We start from the raw sequence: 19,181 nt of genomic DNA on the forward strand, positions 1-19,181 counted from the left end.
AATAATATGAGACATTTGTACTTACATAGTTCATATCATACAAGATCAATATCCTTATACAATGCATCTCCTTTTCCAAAAAGGTCTAGATATCATCAACTTGTGTTCTTGAACATCTTGTAGGAGCCTTGTTCTTCTTAGTACCTTCCTTCAATACTCGGCCTCTGATGCAACATCTTCGCTTCACTTTTCAGTGTGACTACAAAATATATCACAACATGTTGAGCTTTAGACTATTTACCTTCAATCATTATAGTGTGATTACACTGCTCCATTAATTTTTCTTGACTGTAGCTAGTCTTTATTATGACTTGGACAAAACAATTTACAGGTTAGCCAAAGATTTGGTTATCCATTTGATGAGATAATTGTTCCAATATACAGACTTAATTTTGTGCTTAAAAGCTTCAATTTTTAAGATCGTCCTTCCTTCAAAGGCGATTGACTTGTGATGACCAATTCGGTTTTACATTATATTCACCATAGACTTGAACCATATGCCACATGAACTACCTTGATTTGCTACTTAAAGTTACAAATTTTATCTTGTAGATCTACGGGCTACTGTGATCTTCAACTTTCCTCTGAACTAGGTGGCACAGTCTTGGATCATGGGAGAGTCAACTCCTTTGCTTTTAGATCAATTAGGTCGGCCTTATTTGTAATGAAGGTTTTGATCTTCTTTGTGTATATAACCTTAAAATCAGTTGGAGATTCATCTTCCTTAGACTTGGATGCTATCATACTTCAGAGATACAAAAGCTTTGAATGAGTCAATATAAATACAATCATTGATCTTGAATGATAAATAACAGATATAGACTTCTGGTCTATCATAAGAACATGGATTCGTCACAAAAACATCCGACATATGCCACGGTCTCGGAGCAAGGAGGTTTAGAACAATATCCTTAGCCTTAAAACAAATTTTCATTAGTCAAATTGTTCAACCTGAGAAGTCTCAATTTGATTCATCAAGGGCCAACCTTAGGAATTTCGACCTCTAAGTCATATTTCTTAGAGCTTGCAATATTTCCATAGGAGATAAGAATACCACAAAAATAAGGTGCACAGGTGGCTTGCATGAATCATCACATAAATTATTTTCTCTTGACCACCAACACTACAAGGATATATCACAAGGCTTAGATCATATCATAGAGTTTGGATTAGCCACATAACTTAATATTTTGCATGGATTCTTATGTGCCACAATGCTTTGATTACACAACGATAGCTTGGGTTCTCATAAGTCGGATCAATGGGCTTGAACTTCAGGTCATACCTCAAATAACTCACTTTTCCATAGTCTAATTGTCATCATAAAATATTTTCCTATGACCAGAATCTTAAACAAAAATGATCCTTGAACTATACTCAGACTTCTCATCGAACTTGGATTTTCAAGTTCCACTTTGACATATAATATAACAATATTATTACAAAGAATATGAAACACTTACCTTAGAAGGTTTGGATGCCACAGAGAGTTCAGATGCCTCCTCGAACTTTGTACAGGCCCATAGTTCATACTTGGTGTAATGCTTTTTTAAATTTCGCCCTTATTCCATAAGGATAAAATACCTCAGGTTTGCAAGGTTTCCAGAATCCATAGAAAGATAGGTGCCAAGGATCATAGGGACGGATCCTTCTGAGGCTCGAACTTCAGTCTTGAATTAACTCAGAACTTTGGAGGAGGTTTGGCTAGGAGCAAACCTTCTAAACTCGGTCTAATAAAAATTTGGATCAATGACCTGATTCATAGAAGCCTTTTAAACAGAGACTTCATTAGCCCTTAAACCTTTGCATAGGAGGAGCTGCCAATCTCTCATAAAGGAGATGATTACAGAGCTCATATCACACACAATTTCAAAGGATAATGCCACATATTTTTTTATGGAAAGCCAAAAGAGGCTTACATGGATGCTCATATAACAAAGAATATCCACAGGGAAGTTCGCATGAATAGGTTTAGACCTCTAGAAACTGCCTTTTTCATTTGATTCGAATGCCTAAACCTTGCAATAAATTTGGTTAGACTTTTAGCAATTCGTCCTTTTCTTTAAGCTGCTCTTCAACCTCGCTTTGATACCATGTTGAGCTTTCTAGGGCAAAAAACTTAGAAACAATTTTCTTCCACATATAACTTGTTCCATTGTTGCAGTTAGCATTAATTTCATTTATAATTCATTCAATATAATTAAGTAGTTGTACAAAATAAAATTCAGCCAATAAACATGAAAGAGCAGTAGTAAAATAATCATGAAAACATGAGACAAGAGACACAGAAATCAGGCCGAGGCCAAGGCAAAACCTACAAGGGGAAAACCCAAAATATTCTTTCCTTATGAGAGAGAGAGAGTTCTAGATTCATCAATACATCAGAAATAACCATAGCAAGATGATAGTGAAACCAATAACCGAGAACAGGATAAGTGCCAAGCCACTGTCCAAGCTCTCCTTTAGTTGTTTGGCCCCCTTCTTTTGCTCCCAACATCACTGGATTAGAGATAGATAAGACAAGTGATGTCCCAAATGAGGAGAGATGATCTCCTTTATATAGCCTTCAAGTGGGGGTCGAATGGGGGCCTCACAAGTACCAAATGACCTAAACAAAATGAGGCCGACTTGAAGATTTTGGAGGCAACAATAAAAATTCAAATTTCAATTTTCTTCATGATGACACTACTGATCATGGCTACCATATTTCCAACATAACTAGTTGTTCTTGGCAATGTTGAAAGAAATGCATTACATAGAAAACATTTTCCCATAATCTTGTTAAAACAGTGCGAACAACGCATATGGGTTTCCAATCAATTAATTAATCATGAGCAAGCTGAAGCTCAATAATAATACAGAGATATTTACAATAATAGAAACATCAAGTTTCTATGTAGAATATGGAAACAATCAGTTTCATCTAAGAAACTGCTAAAAGAATAAAAAATAGCAACAGCTAAAAGAATGAGCATTAAATACTAAATAGGAATATTCTAATACCCTCTCTTAATGCTCAATCTATTTACAACACCAATAGACCCTCTGAATTTTACAAATTTATCAGGACCAAGAGGCTTGGTGAAAATGTCGGCGGGCTGCTCTGTTGTGGGAACATATTGCAACTGAACTGAGCCGTCTTCAACAAGCTGGCGAATGTAGTGGCAATGAGTTTCCACATGCTTTGTTCGTTCATGAAAGACTGGATTCTTGGCAAGTTTGAGCACTCCCTGATTATCACAAAACAAAAAAGTAGGCCCTGTCTGGGAAACATGCATATCTGCCAGCATACGTCGAAGCCAAACTGCCTCACAGGATGCCTTAACTGCTCCCCGATACTCTGCTTCTGTTGAGGAGAGAGCCACTGCCTGTTGCTTCTTACTAGTCCAAGTAACAACACCGGATCCTAGATTAAACACATACCCAGCTGTAGATTTACGATCATCAACCAAACCGGCCCAGTCAGAATCAGTGTAACCACTGAGTATAGGATTGGAACTTCGAGTGTATAGGAGGCCATAATCAGAAGTGCCACGCACATATCGTAGCACACGCTTTGCTGCTTTCCAATGATCAGCTTTAGGAGCTGACATGAAGCGGGAAATGTAGCTTACTGCAAAACTGATGTCAGGTTTGGTAGAAGTAAGATAGATGAGACTGCCCACTAATTGCCTGAATAAAGTTTCATCCACAAGGGGAGAGGATGACTGTGCTGAAAGTTTGAGCCCTGGTTCCATAGGAGTCGTGGCCGGTTTGCAATCCTACATTCTGAACCTGTCCACAAGATTATTTTTGGCATACTTGGACTGAGAGAGAAAGATCTGATTTTCAGTCTGCCAAACTTCAACCCCCAGACAGTAATGAAGAAGTCCCAAGTCTGTCATCTCAAAAGTTCTGCATAAATCTTGTTTGATCCCATGGATCAAATGTGCAGAGCTGCCAGTAATGATAAGGTCATCCACATAGACAACCACAAACAAGATATCATCACCAGTATGCTTGATGTACAGGTTTGCATCAGATGGGCTCCGCTGAAAACCCTGATCTGTTAGATTGCTTTAGCTAACCGACACACTTTCTGTTCTTGACCAGCAACCTTGAATCCTGGAGGCTGCGTCATATAGACTTCTTCTTGGAGATCACCATTTAGGAAAGCACTTTTTACATCCATCTGATGAACTTTCCATTTGAACTGAGCTGCTAGGGCAAGGACAAGCCTTATGGTACTCATCTTGGCTGTAGGAGCAAAAGTCTCCTCATAGTCGATGCCTTCCTTCTTTGAGAACCCTCGAGCCACAAGCCGAGCTTTATACTTGTCTATGGTTCCATCAGCTTTGTATTTCACTTTATACACCCATTTGCAGCCTATGGGCTTTTTCCCTGCAGGAAGATCAGAAAGTGTCCATGTGTGATTCTTCTAAAGACTCTGGAATTCGGCTTCCATAGCCTGTTCCCACTCAGATGTACCCTTAGCCTCTGAATAGGTTTGAGGCTCAAAAATACTGTGTAGGTTAGCCATAAGAGCAAAATTGACTGTAGACTGTTGTCTGTTCTTATGTCTAGAAGTTCTACCTTCAAGGAGCTCATCATCCCGGAGATCACCAATGGTTTTAGCCCACCATTTAGGCCGAAGAGTAGAAGAACCAATATCAGGAGTAGAGGAACCAATATCAGGAAGAGGTGGAGAAGACTCAAGAGCAATAGGGGCCGCAAGAGGAGGGTTATTTTCTGGAGGAAGCTCAGATAGAGTATTATCAAATACTGATGCTACATCATCCCTCCCATCAGGTGGACCGACCGGAAGAAGAACACTGTGAGGCTGATCCTCAGAACACTGCTCAGAAGAAGAAGACTGAAAGAATCCTCTGTCTTCATCAAATACTACATCCCGACTGAAGCTAAGACGACCAGTGGCTATATCTATCAGCCTATAGGCCTTGTGATGATCACTGTACCCTGTCATCATGAGTTTCTGGCTTTTGGAATCCAACTTAGAGCGCTTAGCAGCTGGAATCCAAACATATGCAACTGAGCCAAATACTTTGAGATGACTGATCTTAGGTTTACGGCCAGACCAAACCTCTTCAGGAGTCTTCCCTGTAACAGCCTGAGTGGGTGATCGGTTAAGAAGGTAAATAGCAGTAAATACTGCTTCAGCCCAGAATCTGTTTGGAACACTCCTGCGTTGTAACATGGAACGAGCCATTTCAACAACCGTGCGGTTGCGACGCTCGACAACACTGTTCTGCTGAGGAGTGTAGGGTGTGGTTAACCGACGTTTGATGCCATGAATATCACAGAAGTTGGCAAAAGCTGAAGAACAAAATTCCCCCCCATTGTCGGTCCTAAGAGTCATGATGTTACAGCCAGACTCTTTTTCAACTAAGGTTTTAAACTTCTGAAAGGTACTAAGTGCATCAGATTTATTTTTTAGAAAATACACCCACATCTTTCTATTGAAATCATCTACAATAAGTAAAAAATATTTGCAAGCAGTGATAGAGGCTGTATTCATAGGACCACAAATATCAGCATGAAGTAACTGAATTACCTTAGATGCTCGCCAAGATTCTCCATCCTTGAATGGAGACCGATGTTGCTTTCCCGCTTGACAGGCGCCGCATACCCCCAATTGCTGAGTCTGAATATCAGCTAATCCTGACACAAGTCCCTCCCGAGAGAGCTGAGAGAGATACTGCATATTTAGATGCCCATATCGCTGATGCCATAGAGTACTGATGGGAGAGACACGTGCTGCTAGAGCCACTTCTGGAGAGTCACCGGTGTCAAGTAGCCTATATAGACCATGGTCCTCTAGGCCAACAGCAATTGTTAGACTAGTCTCCCTGTCAATAATGGAGCACTTGTGCGCACTGAACACTACATCAAGCTGAGGAGAATTCCTCATAATCTGGCTGACAGACAGCAGATTAATTTCCATACCAGGAACATAGTATACATTCAAGAAGATGAGTGTGCGCCCACCAGACTGGATTTGAACGGTACCTCTGCCAACCACTGTGTATTTTTCACCTCCACCAAATACCACGGAATCACTGAAAGGTGAGAAGTCAATAAACCAGTCACGCCTGTGAGAGAAATGGCGTGATGCACCAGAGTCAATGTACCAAGCAAAAGACGGTACATGATCTGACGACCTTTTAGCCATAAAGGCGTAAAAGGCAGATTCTGTCTGCTCAGAATATTCCTGACTGCCTTCCAACATGAGATTAGTTAACGAAGCCATCTGCACGTTTCCCAAGATATGAAAAATACAAAAAATCCTGCACGGATTTCAACGCGGATGCTGGCTGATCCAGACAAAAATTGACAGATGTTGATATAAATATGAAATAATTCTTAAAGGAAACTGATTTACTGTAAGAAGCACAATTTTCTTAAACAAACACTAGATAGGAAGAATCAACAAATTGTGGAGATCTCACAAGACAGAGAACTGACTGCGATTTATCCAAACAGAATCGACAATTTTGTTCTAAACCAGATCCAAGAGTTTCTCAAAAAGAAATGCTTAGACATGAAGAAATGATAATGCAGGAGAAGAATCCATTTGTGTATCGAGATAGACGACTGTAAGCTTTTATCACAGTGAGCAAAGCCGAGGCTAAGACTCAGTGAAGGCTACCTGGCTTACAGAGGGCTCGACCTTAGAAAGGAATGAAAGAACTCAAGAGATTAGGATGCGAAGAGGATAGCTGATCAAGAAATCTCCCTGAGAGCAGTTTCGAAATGAACTACTGAATTTTTCAAACTATGAAAAATTATTTCGAAAAAAAAAATCCCTGTACTCACGATGACTGTTCAAATATCAGTTCTTAGAAAAGCCGGAAATTCAAATATCAGTTCTTAGAAAAGCCGCTGATAGTAATGACTGCCGCTGAGTCCAAGCCGACAGTGCCAGACTATTCTGTTCAAAAGCTTCCAACACGCAGAATCATTGAAATCTGCGGTGATCCGAGAGCTTCCGGACTGGAATCAGGTTGATTTAGCGCTAAAAAATCGATCGATTTACCCTTGGCAAAACAGAACCGACACGCTTACGCCAATCAGAAGTCGTAAGTGCCCTTTTCAACACACAGGTGCCACGGCAAAAATTCTACGTTTGACCACGATACCGCTTTGGTCTCGATCCCGTCAAATGAACGAAGCGGATGAAACGAAAGGCTCTGCGGAATTTCTCGATACTGCTGTTGTGCCTCCCGCTGTTGTTGCAATCCGCTCCTTCGAATCAACAACTATTGCAGTTAGTGTGTTGCGGATTGTCGTGGTGAAATGCTTAACCGGATGAATGTTGACGCCTTTATTTACACATTCACAGACGGTATGCTTGAAATAATAAACACATGCGTATCAGGTGCAGCTCCTTTGCATCGGCTTCTAGCATACGAAGACTGCTTGGTGGACGACGGCGGAAATTTGGCGGCGAGACATATGCCAAAAGTTTTACGCCACGCCTTTAGTCAGCCTGGAGGAAGCAACGAAATGTTGACAGTCTCGGCTTTTGCCGCCAAAAAAAATGTCAGTCTCGTGGTGCAGATCCAGGATTGGACGCGGCGGCAGAGAGCGGTCTTCGCCGATTGCAGAGGTGACGTAACTTCTGACCACAGTAGAAGGTGGAATCGAGTAGGTCAAACAAAAAAATCCACACGATAAAAAAAAACGAGCAGTGGTCAAACAGCGTCTGATCCAGCACGAAGTATGAGGGAAGTGTTTCAAATCTCTCGGATGACACCAGAAACCCTCACAAAACCACCGAAGAACAACTCAAACAGCAGATTCAAAGCCTAGAGAGTAATTTCGAAATGAAGCACAAAATTTTTCACACGAATGAAAAATTATTTCAAAAAATACCCGTGCTCTGATACCATAAAACAGTGCAAACAACGCATATGGGTTTCCAATCAATTAATTAATCATGAGCAAGCTGAAGCTCAATAATAATACAGAGATATTTACAATAATAGAAACATCAAGTTTCTATGTAGAATATGGAAACAATCAGTTTCATCTAAGAAACTGCTAAAAGAATAAAAAATAGCAACAGCTAAAAGAATGAGCATTAAATACTAAATAGGAATATTCTAATATTGTTCTAATAGGAATATTCTAATACTGAGGAATATTGTTCTTGGCAATGTTGAAAGAAATGCATTACATAGAAAACATTTTCCCATAATCTTGTTTGCTTCTCCCTTATTTAACTGGTCACCTAATAAAAGGTCATGCCCTAGCAATGGTTCTTGGAACAAAGTTGAGCTTGTTGAGGGCATTGTGGAAGGAGGCGAACAACAAGCTCTCAATGCCCCCTTGGCCCAAAAGAGTTTGTAGTTGCCACAGATCTTGTAACTCCGTTAGCTCCAACCTTGAATTCAAAGCTTCCTTCTCTTCTTTCTATTTACCCATTTCAATAAGAAATTTATTTGGGTTTGAAGCCTCACCAATTCCCACTTTATGCTCAAGAATTTTGTAAGGTGTTATTTCAAGTAGCTGATTCTACCTTACATTTCCTTGCCACACAACTTAGCAGCCAACCTTTTCCAATTATGAGGTTCAATCAGCTCCCCATATTCCCATCATGGTCCAATGCATTCAACATTTACATAGGGCAATGATGATACCTAGGACATAGAAGTAAATGGAAATCAACATAAAATAATACTACAAATAAAAATTCAAACCTAAATAAATAATAAATTTCCCATTAAAAAATTGGCAAGAAGAGGGAAATCTACTAAATAGTGCAAACCATAGCCCTCCATGACATGCCTCTTGGTCTCCACCCTCCACATTTTTGTGGTGTCAATCCTATCCAATGAAAGGGCATCTAAATCAATTTTTCTCTCAAGTTTATTGTTTTAGAAGTTGGAATTGGCCCAGGGTTAGATTGGACTTGTATTGGAATTGATTGATGACTCAATTTACTTAAAATACATAAAATATGAAATTTTTGAGTTAAAAAATATAGTCATGTACATCAATGTAAATCCAAACCATTAGAGACCAAATAGCAATGCCTTCTCATGCATATACTATGTAAGAGTGAATATATCAAAATGCCATCAAGTTTAATACATATCTGAAACAAAATACATAAACAAGGCTCTAAATAGGCTTTAGAGTTAAAAAAAAAGAACATGCTATAACCTGCTACATAGAAATGATCAACATGACCAATCTTCAAACTCATCACTACTATTTAGAATGGGATCCTCATCATGAAATACAGGATCATTCTTTGGCTTGGACTTGATTGATGGACTCATGAAGGACATCTACAATACTAGTGGTGGTGTAGCTTGTGCTTGCCATGTGTGGTGCTACTAGTGGATCATCATTCGATCAAGAACTCCTCCAAGCTTGTAGACGAGATGTAGCCTCTAAATTTGGATGCAAAATCCAATGCAAACAAGCTCCAAGCTTACTCTAAAGCACAACTTTTCAAGCAACTCCACTAACTCCAAATGTTAACATCTTGTATAGGGCTGTACCAAGTTTCTTGCTATATTAGAATGCAGAAATGGTTGTGGTATGGCCTTGAAATGCATTTCCAGCTATACAATGATGTCCCACATTTGGGAACCATGTTTGATACAGCTAGAAACACATTTTTTTGGCCATACCAACATTCATAGGATGCATTTCCAATGCTAAATATGCTTATTTTGACTTGGCTTTTTACTAGGTTTGACCTAAAATGCTAGCAATTAAAGGCAATTTTAAAATCCTAAGATAAAAGGAAAATGTCAACTTTTACTTAATTTTTTAACATTACTATTAATTGTTTCAGGATGTTTGAGAGTGGTTCCGACCTCATTGGACTACATATGTAGAAAGCAAAATTTCACATCTAATTCAAAATTGGTAGATTTAACAGTTTTCAGGATTTGAGGATTGGTAGGATTACAACATTTTTATTGGAGCCTATCACACATGAGGGTGTGGGGTTGGCTCTTAAACAAGAGCACCAATCCCTTTATGTACCTTGATGTTGGTGGTGTTAATTGTTGAACTCTTTTATCATGGTCATAGCAAATATGTACCCTTCACTCAAGTCAAAATCATTGATTAGCCATGTGTTGGTGGTGTTAATTGTTGAACTCTTTTATCATGGTCATAGCAAATATGTACCCTTCACTCAAGTCAAAATCATTGATTAGCCATGTTAAGATTTTTCTAGCATATTTTAAGGCTTGGATTAGGTAGTTTCATCAAAATTGGTTGGTGTTGAGTGATGTCCCTGGAGAATCGAGGTACAGGCAAAGACTAGACACAAGGCAAAGGGTGATACTAATGATGAGGATTCCGCTATAAGCAATGGTGGAGCATTGCTTGTCATTTAAATGTTCTTGCTTGTTTACTCAATTCCTTTTTCAAAGTTGTAACATAATATGCTATTTCTAAAATAGCATATTAGCTATCTATCTATATATATTGTGTTTCCTTGTTTCCAAAATTTTGAGGCAGCATGTTTCCATCACAAAATGTCATACCCTTTTCTTTGTATGAGGCTCAATGAAAGAGGTATGGGGCAAATGGGGAGGAGGGGGGTCACAGCGTGGCGGGTAGGTCCTATAAGATTGTTTTAGGATTATTAGGGAGAAAGGTGGGGTGTTTTGCTTTGCTTTTTATAATTTCTTGTTGTTCTCTTGTGCTTTTCTTTAAAAAATTTGCACTGGCTTGTAGGTGATCAATTCAAAATAGAACATGCCGGTTTGCTTGTTCAATATGGAACCAGCCACTGAATTGATTCGAAGGTTGAGTAAACTCCTAGAGGCATTGAACTGGTTGAATTGATAGACTTGAAGTTTTATTTGGCCAAATTTAAAATACCGCTCAAGCTTTTCACTCACATGAAAACAATAGATGCAAATCAATCCACTCTACACTAAATCTGTTATGGCTATGAAAATTCTTGATTTCCCAACCAAACTCAATGGAAGATGATAACTAGCCTCTTTGCTCTCAATCCCATGTTTCTTGTCTTCAAAATGAGCAAAAAATGTGGAAATTTCATGCTTTATAGGAAAATTATTGGCCCCTCCGACATACTTTCTACCAGATCTATTTTTCCACTATCAGTATTTTGTTTGTCTTATTTTAGAGCTTTTACTTTATTTTACTTTCTGCATCTTGCTTTATTGAGGATTCGTTTTCCACACTTTTGCTATGTATTAGCACAATCATAGTTGGCAGTTCCATTTACGTACATTTGTGGTCATTTGTTGGACATCAATAAAATTTTCTTATCTTATCAAATTGCAATATAGTGCCTATATATAATGGTATTTGGCAATATCTTCAAAGTGAAAAAACATGATTTTAAGGCTGTGTATTTGCAAGGTGAAAATTTCATGAAATATTGCCTATATTGCGATATGAGTGATATTTGGAACATTGGTTCAATTCCATAAGGTTGGTAGACTGGCTTGATGTCTCTCTGGAAAGCTCTCAATCAAGTATTTGATCTTTTTATAGCTAACTTATATTGACTTAAATTGTGCTGGGCTGCATGCAATGTAATGCTGCAAAATATGGAAATCCATGAAAAAAGAAGCAAGTTTATGGGGTGTTTTGGACAACATTAATAAGCAGATGGGATGGACATGCAATTCCATTTATGATTGTTTTTTAATAGCTGAAGAATCTTCCCTTGAATTTACGTTTATTTTTCTTCTATTTTTCAACAACGAAGCTTTTAAGGTAGAAAATCTAGAGTGAACATATACATAGATAGGTAGATAAGAAATTCTCTGTTGAATCTTCTCCCCTGTTTTGTTGTTCTACTAAATTTGATCCCGTACGGTCAAGTTCTGTGAGATGTTTATATGTAATATATTTTCCACAATCTTTTTTGAGGTGCAGAAAATGTCTCATTGCAGGAGTTTGAGCTTATTTAGAGCTGGTTAGTTCAAATATGAAGGCTTTCAATATTTTTGTTTCAATTCCCTATATTGCATATCCACCAGAAACATCTTCTATCTGGACTCTTTCATTTTGCTAAGAAAAATTACATAGTTGTAAATTTCTAATTGTATAGAGCACACTTACATCCTCAAGAATAAGGTTTTCTGCTTTGCTTGTGTACTGAATTTGGTGTTGTCTTACATCATGAAAAGGAAGATAACTTTAGGCTGGCACTGCCTCCCACACTTGCTTTATGTATACTGGCTCCTTACACATTAGGCTGGCATTGCCTTACGCTCTCCCTTGCTTTATGTATGTCATGTAATATCTAGTCTCATTAACTTGTTGGTTGCTGAAAGATGTTAATATATTTTCTTTCATACTTTCTAATATATTTTAAAATTTATATATACATGCCTGATATATTGTTTCTCCAAATTATACTAGGATCCTCAGCTAGGTGATTCTCAAGCAGATTATATCAAGGCTCAGTTGTTAGAAATGGGGTATTCTGAAAGTGAAGTATCTTCAGCCGTAGACATAAATGGTACGTGTACTTCCAGTTAATGATTGAAAATTTAATGCTGCAAATGAATTTTCTATTGAGTTTTGTACATGGATAGGGCCTCCTTTTTTCAATTATAGCCTAGAAGAAAGATAAATTGACTTTGTTAATGTCTTCCATTGGCAAAAAGCCACTAATGGGATAGAGAGAGAGGGAGAGAGAATCTATCATATTACCCACCACCAGTGGGTGACCCCTAAGGAGAATTTTTCTCCTAACATTTGTCTTCAGCCAGCAGCCAACAGTCCCTTGCAGCCACCCGATAGCTCGATGTGCTACCATTCTCCGCCACTTGAGCCAACTGTTGTGTAGCCTCACTCATCTCTCATGATCATATGTTTGAAGGTGGGTCGTCCAATCCTGAAGATATGATTTTTCATTATGTGATCAGGTGTTTATGGTTGCTTTTCTTGGGCACACTTGGGCATGGATCACTGGGAGACTTTGAAGAAGGAAGGGCTTTGATTGTACTCTTGTTCCCTCATCTCAGATTGGGGGTTAATCCTGTATCCTAGTCCTGTGGGATCTCCTCTATTGGATATTAGCTTTAGGAGTGGCACTATACGGGAAACTTGAATTTGGTTGCGTGGTCCTGCTTCCCGATACCATATATATCACTCCCTTTTGTTCATTACAACCCCTTTTCACATTTTCCCCATCTGGGTCCACATTTGTCCATTGGGTCCACAAGGTGTTAGCCTCCCCTTCCCCTTGTCCACACCTTGGGTTGGGTTTGGAACGATGCCCTAAAGTTTGATGAAGCTAAAATGAAGATAAAAGCGTAACATGGCCACAGACAACAGGAAATGTACCACAAAATGCAAAAGAGGGCCACGATAATAAAATTTAGCACATGGACAAAAGCGAAACATGAGCTCTACCCCCTATCATTATGGCAATCACCTTGCTTCCTAGGGCCCCTATGAGTGCCCCTTGTGTCATTAAGGAACCCATGAATGTTCCAACCCCTAGTGGGTGATGAACTGCCCCACCTTCAGGGGGTAATCACTGCTCCATTGTACACATCATGCGCTTATCCCCTTATGCCATGAGTAGTAAAATAAAGAAAATCAATAAAAGGCAAAAAACAAATGAAGAAGGGTGGGAAAACAAAGGCCAGGGTAACTCATGTACCACAATTGCTCCCTCCGACGTTAATACACCCAAGGTGTGGGCCTCTTTCATCATCGCTACCCTTATACCATGGCATGTGCCTTGGAGGTTTCCCTTTGTGCCCACTCCATTCCATCATCATTTCACATGACACTTACCATTTGATGGGTGTACCTTGGACTTGTCATTCCCTTAGAGGTTGAAACTACCTAATAGAGTCTTTCATTAACCTCTCTTGCTAAGGAATGTAACACTAGGGCATGTCTGAAGCCCCAAATTTGTAAGGGAAACCCACTACTGAGTGTCCACTTCTGGCCTCGATTATAAAAGCTTATTTACTCAATCACACTAATGAATTATTGTATTGAAAGGTGAGGAGACACATCGGATCTTACATAGGATTGCAAATGGGTTTTTATCTTGGTCTTGGCCTCTCTATACTAGGTCCAAGCCCTCCAAAGGATCATAATGGCATTTGTGGGGTGAGAGTTGAGAGCCATGGACCTCCATCCATGCAGAGCATTGATTTCCACACCATTGGCTTCTTCAACACCACTTGCTTGTTCGTGCCCCAGTTATTCAAAGAAGATGACGCACTTGGACCACGTTGCCCAATCGTCTACCCATTGCACTCGACACGTGGCAGTTGATCTAGGGCCCAGAGAAGGTTTTGTCTTTCCTAGGAAGACATGGGCGGGCTTGTGTCATCTTCTAGCCCTCATTGATGGAACATTGACTTGATCTTGAGACATTTGGAGACTCATGAGACGCATTCAGAGCCCACAGCCAAAATAGGGGTTTGTAGATGTTTTGTAGCATTTGGAGGGCATTTCCACATCATCATTTTTTAGGTTCTCACTCTCATTCTTAGCATAGGAGGCCTCGACACTACCCCTCTAGGCCCCCACTTCAGCCTTGTATGGGCTTGAGAGGGCTAATTTGACTTAATTTTTTAGCATTGTTGGCTTGTAGCCATGGGTGGGTTACTAAACATTCTAGTCATTGGAGGGGCTACATGTTTCATAATTTGAACACTTAGCTATTGTATAAATAGGAGAGAACTAGTCTCTCCCTATCATCATCACTTAGTATTTGATATCTCTTCTTGAGAATTTCAAACCTGCAATTGTTGGACGAATTTGGATAATTTGGATGCATTTTAATGTTTGGAATTTTTCGCTCTCTCTTGGAGCTTCATTTTGGCATTGTGATGGATGGATATATTCTTCATTATCTTGTAAGTGATGTTTAATGCTATATTTATGATTTTGATTAATGTCTAATGCATGGAATATTGTCTCATGGTTGTTAATGTGCCCTAATTGATGAAATTTTGTTTAAACATTGAAACTATTGGGAAATTTTGCATGTGTTACTCATGGATAATGAATGAATGAATGTTCCTAGAGGATTTGTTGCATTTTACATCCTTGAAACTCCATCAAAAGTGTCATCGAAGTATAAATATCTAGAAGTCGTTTTGTTGTTGCTTCCATTAAGGGTAGTGAAATTCCTTCTAGGTCTCCTTGAAGAGCAAGTTGCCATATCAAGATAACCTTTGACTCCAATTCTCCCAATTGTTAGGCACTAGTCTTAATCCTTGGTGATCACTCTTAAATTGATAAATCATCCTTCTTTCACCTCCTTTGCACCTCTTTTCTTCGTCCCTTTAAGGATAAGGAGGCCTCTCTGAGGCTTGGTGCAAAATTCATTAGAGGAAGGCATTTTAAATTTCCCTTGGATAGAACTCTTCTTTAGTGTCTCCTCTAGTGATCCTCAAGTTTTGGCGGATTTCCTACGTTTTGGTGGATTTTCCATGGTGAAATCTCCAGAAATTTGATGCCCTAGCCATCACACCAAGAGGGAACCCTAAAATCTAATCCTTCAACTTGGGGATTTCTTCAAGGCATTTGCTTTAGTTCTTGTTACCCACCACTTGTGGGTAATGTATATAGGATATTTTTTTTTTTCTCTTAGATGGTCCTCAGCTAGCAGCCAACAACTATTTGCAGCCACCGGATAACTCGATGTGCCGTTGTCTCCGCCACTGATCCAGCCATGTGGTCCCTCACCCACTTGTTATGATTGTATGTTTGAAGGTGGGCCTCCCGACCCCAAGGGTATGACTTTCCATTGGTATAGTTGAGTAATTTCCTTACTTGACATGGGCACTTTTGGGCGTGGATTGGTGGGGGGATTCGGTGGAAAGAGTGGGTTAGGTCCGTATCATTGTCTTCACTGCTCGATTTTGTCGTTATCCTTGTATCCTAGTCCAGTGGGACCTCCTTTACTGGGCATTAGCTTCAGGGTTGGCACTACATTGGAAATCCCGATTTTGGTTGCATGGTTTTGCTTCCCGACACCATATATTTTAGCCCCATTCATCTCTTTTCCCATCTGGGTCCACATATGTGTCCACTGGGTCCACATAGGGTCAGCCTCCCCCTCCTCTTGTGCACACCTTGGGTTGGACTTGGAACGATGCCTCAGAGGTTGATGCAAACTAAAATGAAAATAAAAAGCATAATTTGGCTACTCTCAATAGGAAATGTACCACAAAATGCAAAAGATGGCCGGGACATACAAATTTAGCTCGTGGGTACAAGCCAAACATGAGCTCTACCCCTTAGCCATGGTCATCACTCTAGTTCCTTCGGGCCCTAGATGAACCCCTTCCATCATTAAGGAACCCATGATTGTCCCAACTCTTGGTGGGTGATGAACCACCCCACCTTAAGGGGAGTATCCACTGCTATATACTACACATCATGCTCTCATACCCTGGAGCCCTGAGAAATTATGAAGAAAAATCAATCAAAGGAAATAGACATATGAAGAAGGGTGGGAAAGAAAGGGCCGGGGTAACTCATGTACCACGATTTGCTCCCTCCTACACTCATATACCTAGGGGTGGGCTTCCCTTGTTATAACTACCCTTGTACCATAACATGTGGTCTAGATGATCCCCTCGATCCCCACTCCATTCCATTACTATATCATTTTCCACCTACCATTTGAGCGATGTACCATGGACATGTCCCCCCTTCAAAGGTTGGAACCACCTAATAGGGTCCTTGGTTAACCGCCTATTGAGCTTGGAGATACTTGTACATGCAAAAACCCACTATGGAAGGGCATGCCACCATGAAATGCTCCATTGATTCCTTGACATGTAAGCTCATTTACTTGATTATCCTAATGATTGGTTGTATTGGAGGGCAAGGCGACACATTAGATCTTATGCAGGATTGCACGTGGGTCTCCATTTGGGGCTTGGTGTCCCTATATGGGGTCCTAACCCTCCAGAGGACCACGTTGGCACTAGGGTGACCATTGAGAGTCGTGGGTCTCCACCATAGCAGAGAGTACTTCATGGATTCCCAACACCACTCATTGATTGCTCGTGTTCCACCTTTTGGATGAGGATGATGCACTTGGTTCACCATGCCCAACCGACTCCACAAATGCACCATACACTTCAAGGGTCTAGAGGATGACTCCCGCTGCAGAGGGAGGGCTTATGTCATCATCCTAACCCTTACAGATAGTCTATAGACATCTTCGATCCACTTGGAGACCCATGAGAATGTCCTTGTACCCCCACACCCACTTGGGAGCACCACAAGTTCTTGCTTGGAAAACAAGGGGCCAACCCCTTGTCCACTATGTTTGGAGTGTAGTTCTTCATCATGGCACCCCTTAGACTTCATTAGGCCTCCTCAAAGGCCCAATGCCTTACTTTATTGATCATTCAACCCTCTTGAGAGTTTTTTATTATGTTGTTGAGCTATCTTGGTGGGCTTGTCACCAATGAATGTTATTTTTGTACATTATTTTATTATTTGGGGCCACAATATGCCTAATTAGACAAATTGAACTCCTTAGTGATTGTATAAATAGAAGTGGGGTGAGTCATTCTAACCATCATCACTTTGATTGGGTTATTAGCCCTTGTGATATTTTCACTATCCCTTTGGAGGACGAGTTTGGATGATTAGGATGAATTTTGATTCTTTGGATTTCTCTCTCTTGCCTTCGAGCTTCATTATTGGCATAATATGATGATTGGATATACTTTTTTGTACATGTAAGTGTTATTTTCATGCTTATTCTTGTTATTTATTTTTGTCACATGAATGTTGTTGGGATTTTTGCTATACAAGTAAAAATTTACTGTTTTTCTATACGAATTGGTGGAAATTGCGATCTTTTATAGTGTTGCATCATGTCATGGACCATGTATGAATGGGTGAATGTTCCTAGAGATAATTTATGTTGAATACATCTTGACAAGTCATCGATTATTGCAAATCGAAGTATAAAGACCTTGAAGCAGCGACTCTCATGCCCTAATGCCTTACAAAGTTGTTTGAAGGGCTCCTTGATTGGGTGAACTCTTTCCAAACTATAAATTCTCCTTGACTCCATCTCTCCCAAAGGACAAGGCACTAATCCTCCATAGGTGATCACTTTCAAAGCTTATTTCTCTCACCTTCTCCTTTTCTTTCTAGGCCTATCCATCGTAGGTCACCTAGGGCATTGGATATCTCACATTCTAGCTATTAAAAGACTTCGATCTCTTGCCCTCTACTGCGCTGAGGTTTTCTCTAGAAGCCCTCCAAATTTCACGAAATTCCAACTGCGGGGTCTCTAGATATTGTAATCCCTAGCCCAAGGATCGTCTCTCGCCCTAGGTTTCCCTTGGCTAGTGACTTCATTTGGATCATTGCACTTTATTTCAAGAATACTTGTCCATTGATCCTCTTCTCTTCTACAATTAGGTCAAGCCCCTCTTTGGTTGATCAACTCCATCCCCTTGACTTAGTTTTGGGTTTGCTTGGCCTTGTGTGGTCCCACTACCTATTAATGCCAATTTCACAAAGGTCACATAAAAGTCAAGTCTCCATAAAGATCTCTAGGTCTAAGAACCATCTTGACAAAGCATACTCTCAAAACCTAGCCCTAAGGATCGTCTTGGCCCTTCCTAGAAAGCCCATCACCTTGTTTCTAAGGCTAGCAACCCATCTAATTGAGTCTCTCTTGTGAATAAGCGTAGGAATCACCTACTTATCTTATCATTGACCATATATTCTGGTGATTCCATCATACTGGGTCTCCTCCCATCGGTGAAGGTTCGTAAAGAGAATGGAGCCTTAGCTGAGGTGATAGTGGGCTATCGCTCCATTGTTGCCTTTGACCTAGTAGTTGCCCTTCCTAGGACCCCTACTAGTTTGAGCGGTAACATTTTGGTGCTGTTGCCGAAGAGGAAACAGGTCTACCTCCCTAATGAATCATTGAGGAATGGATTCATTGACGACATTTCAATATTCCTCTGGCGACTCCATTGATTGTCCAAGCCCCTAGTTTGCTCAAAGGTGACAACATTCCTCCTCTAACTAGGTCCGCCGCAAGAAGGGGAGAACGAACTCTATCACCTGTTAGAACCACCCTTCTCCCTGAATTCGAAAATGTCTGTGATCCCACCCCAAAGATGGCATCTAGTTTTAGCACTGACCCAAGCCAAGACCAACCTAAAATGACTAGAAGTGAAAGGCGTTTGGTTAGTGTCTTTGCCCCT

General features: G+C 40.1%; 1 protein-coding gene across 3 annotated transcripts in view; it reads left to right on the forward strand.

Annotated features, from left to right (window-relative positions):
• LOC149167180 (DNA (cytosine-5)-methyltransferase DRM2-like) overlaps positions 1-19,181 on the forward strand; it is a 150,696-nt gene that overhangs the window by 82,765 nt on the left and 48,750 nt on the right. For all 3 annotated transcript variants that reach the window (XM_089432896.1, XM_089432895.1, XM_089432897.1), the window contains one exon: positions 12,373-12,472. In XM_089432896.1, coding sequence (XP_089289022.1) covers positions 12,373-12,472 — 100 coding nt within the window. The remainder of the gene's footprint in view (positions 1-12,372; positions 12,473-19,181) is intronic.

This window comes from Pinus tabuliformis, chromosome 5_1 (genome assembly GCF_031772625.1).
Source record: "Pinus tabuliformis cultivar Carrire ecotype Pingquan chromosome 5_1, CPIR1, whole genome shotgun sequence".
NCBI lineage: Eukaryota > Viridiplantae > Streptophyta > Pinopsida > Pinales > Pinaceae > Pinus > Pinus tabuliformis.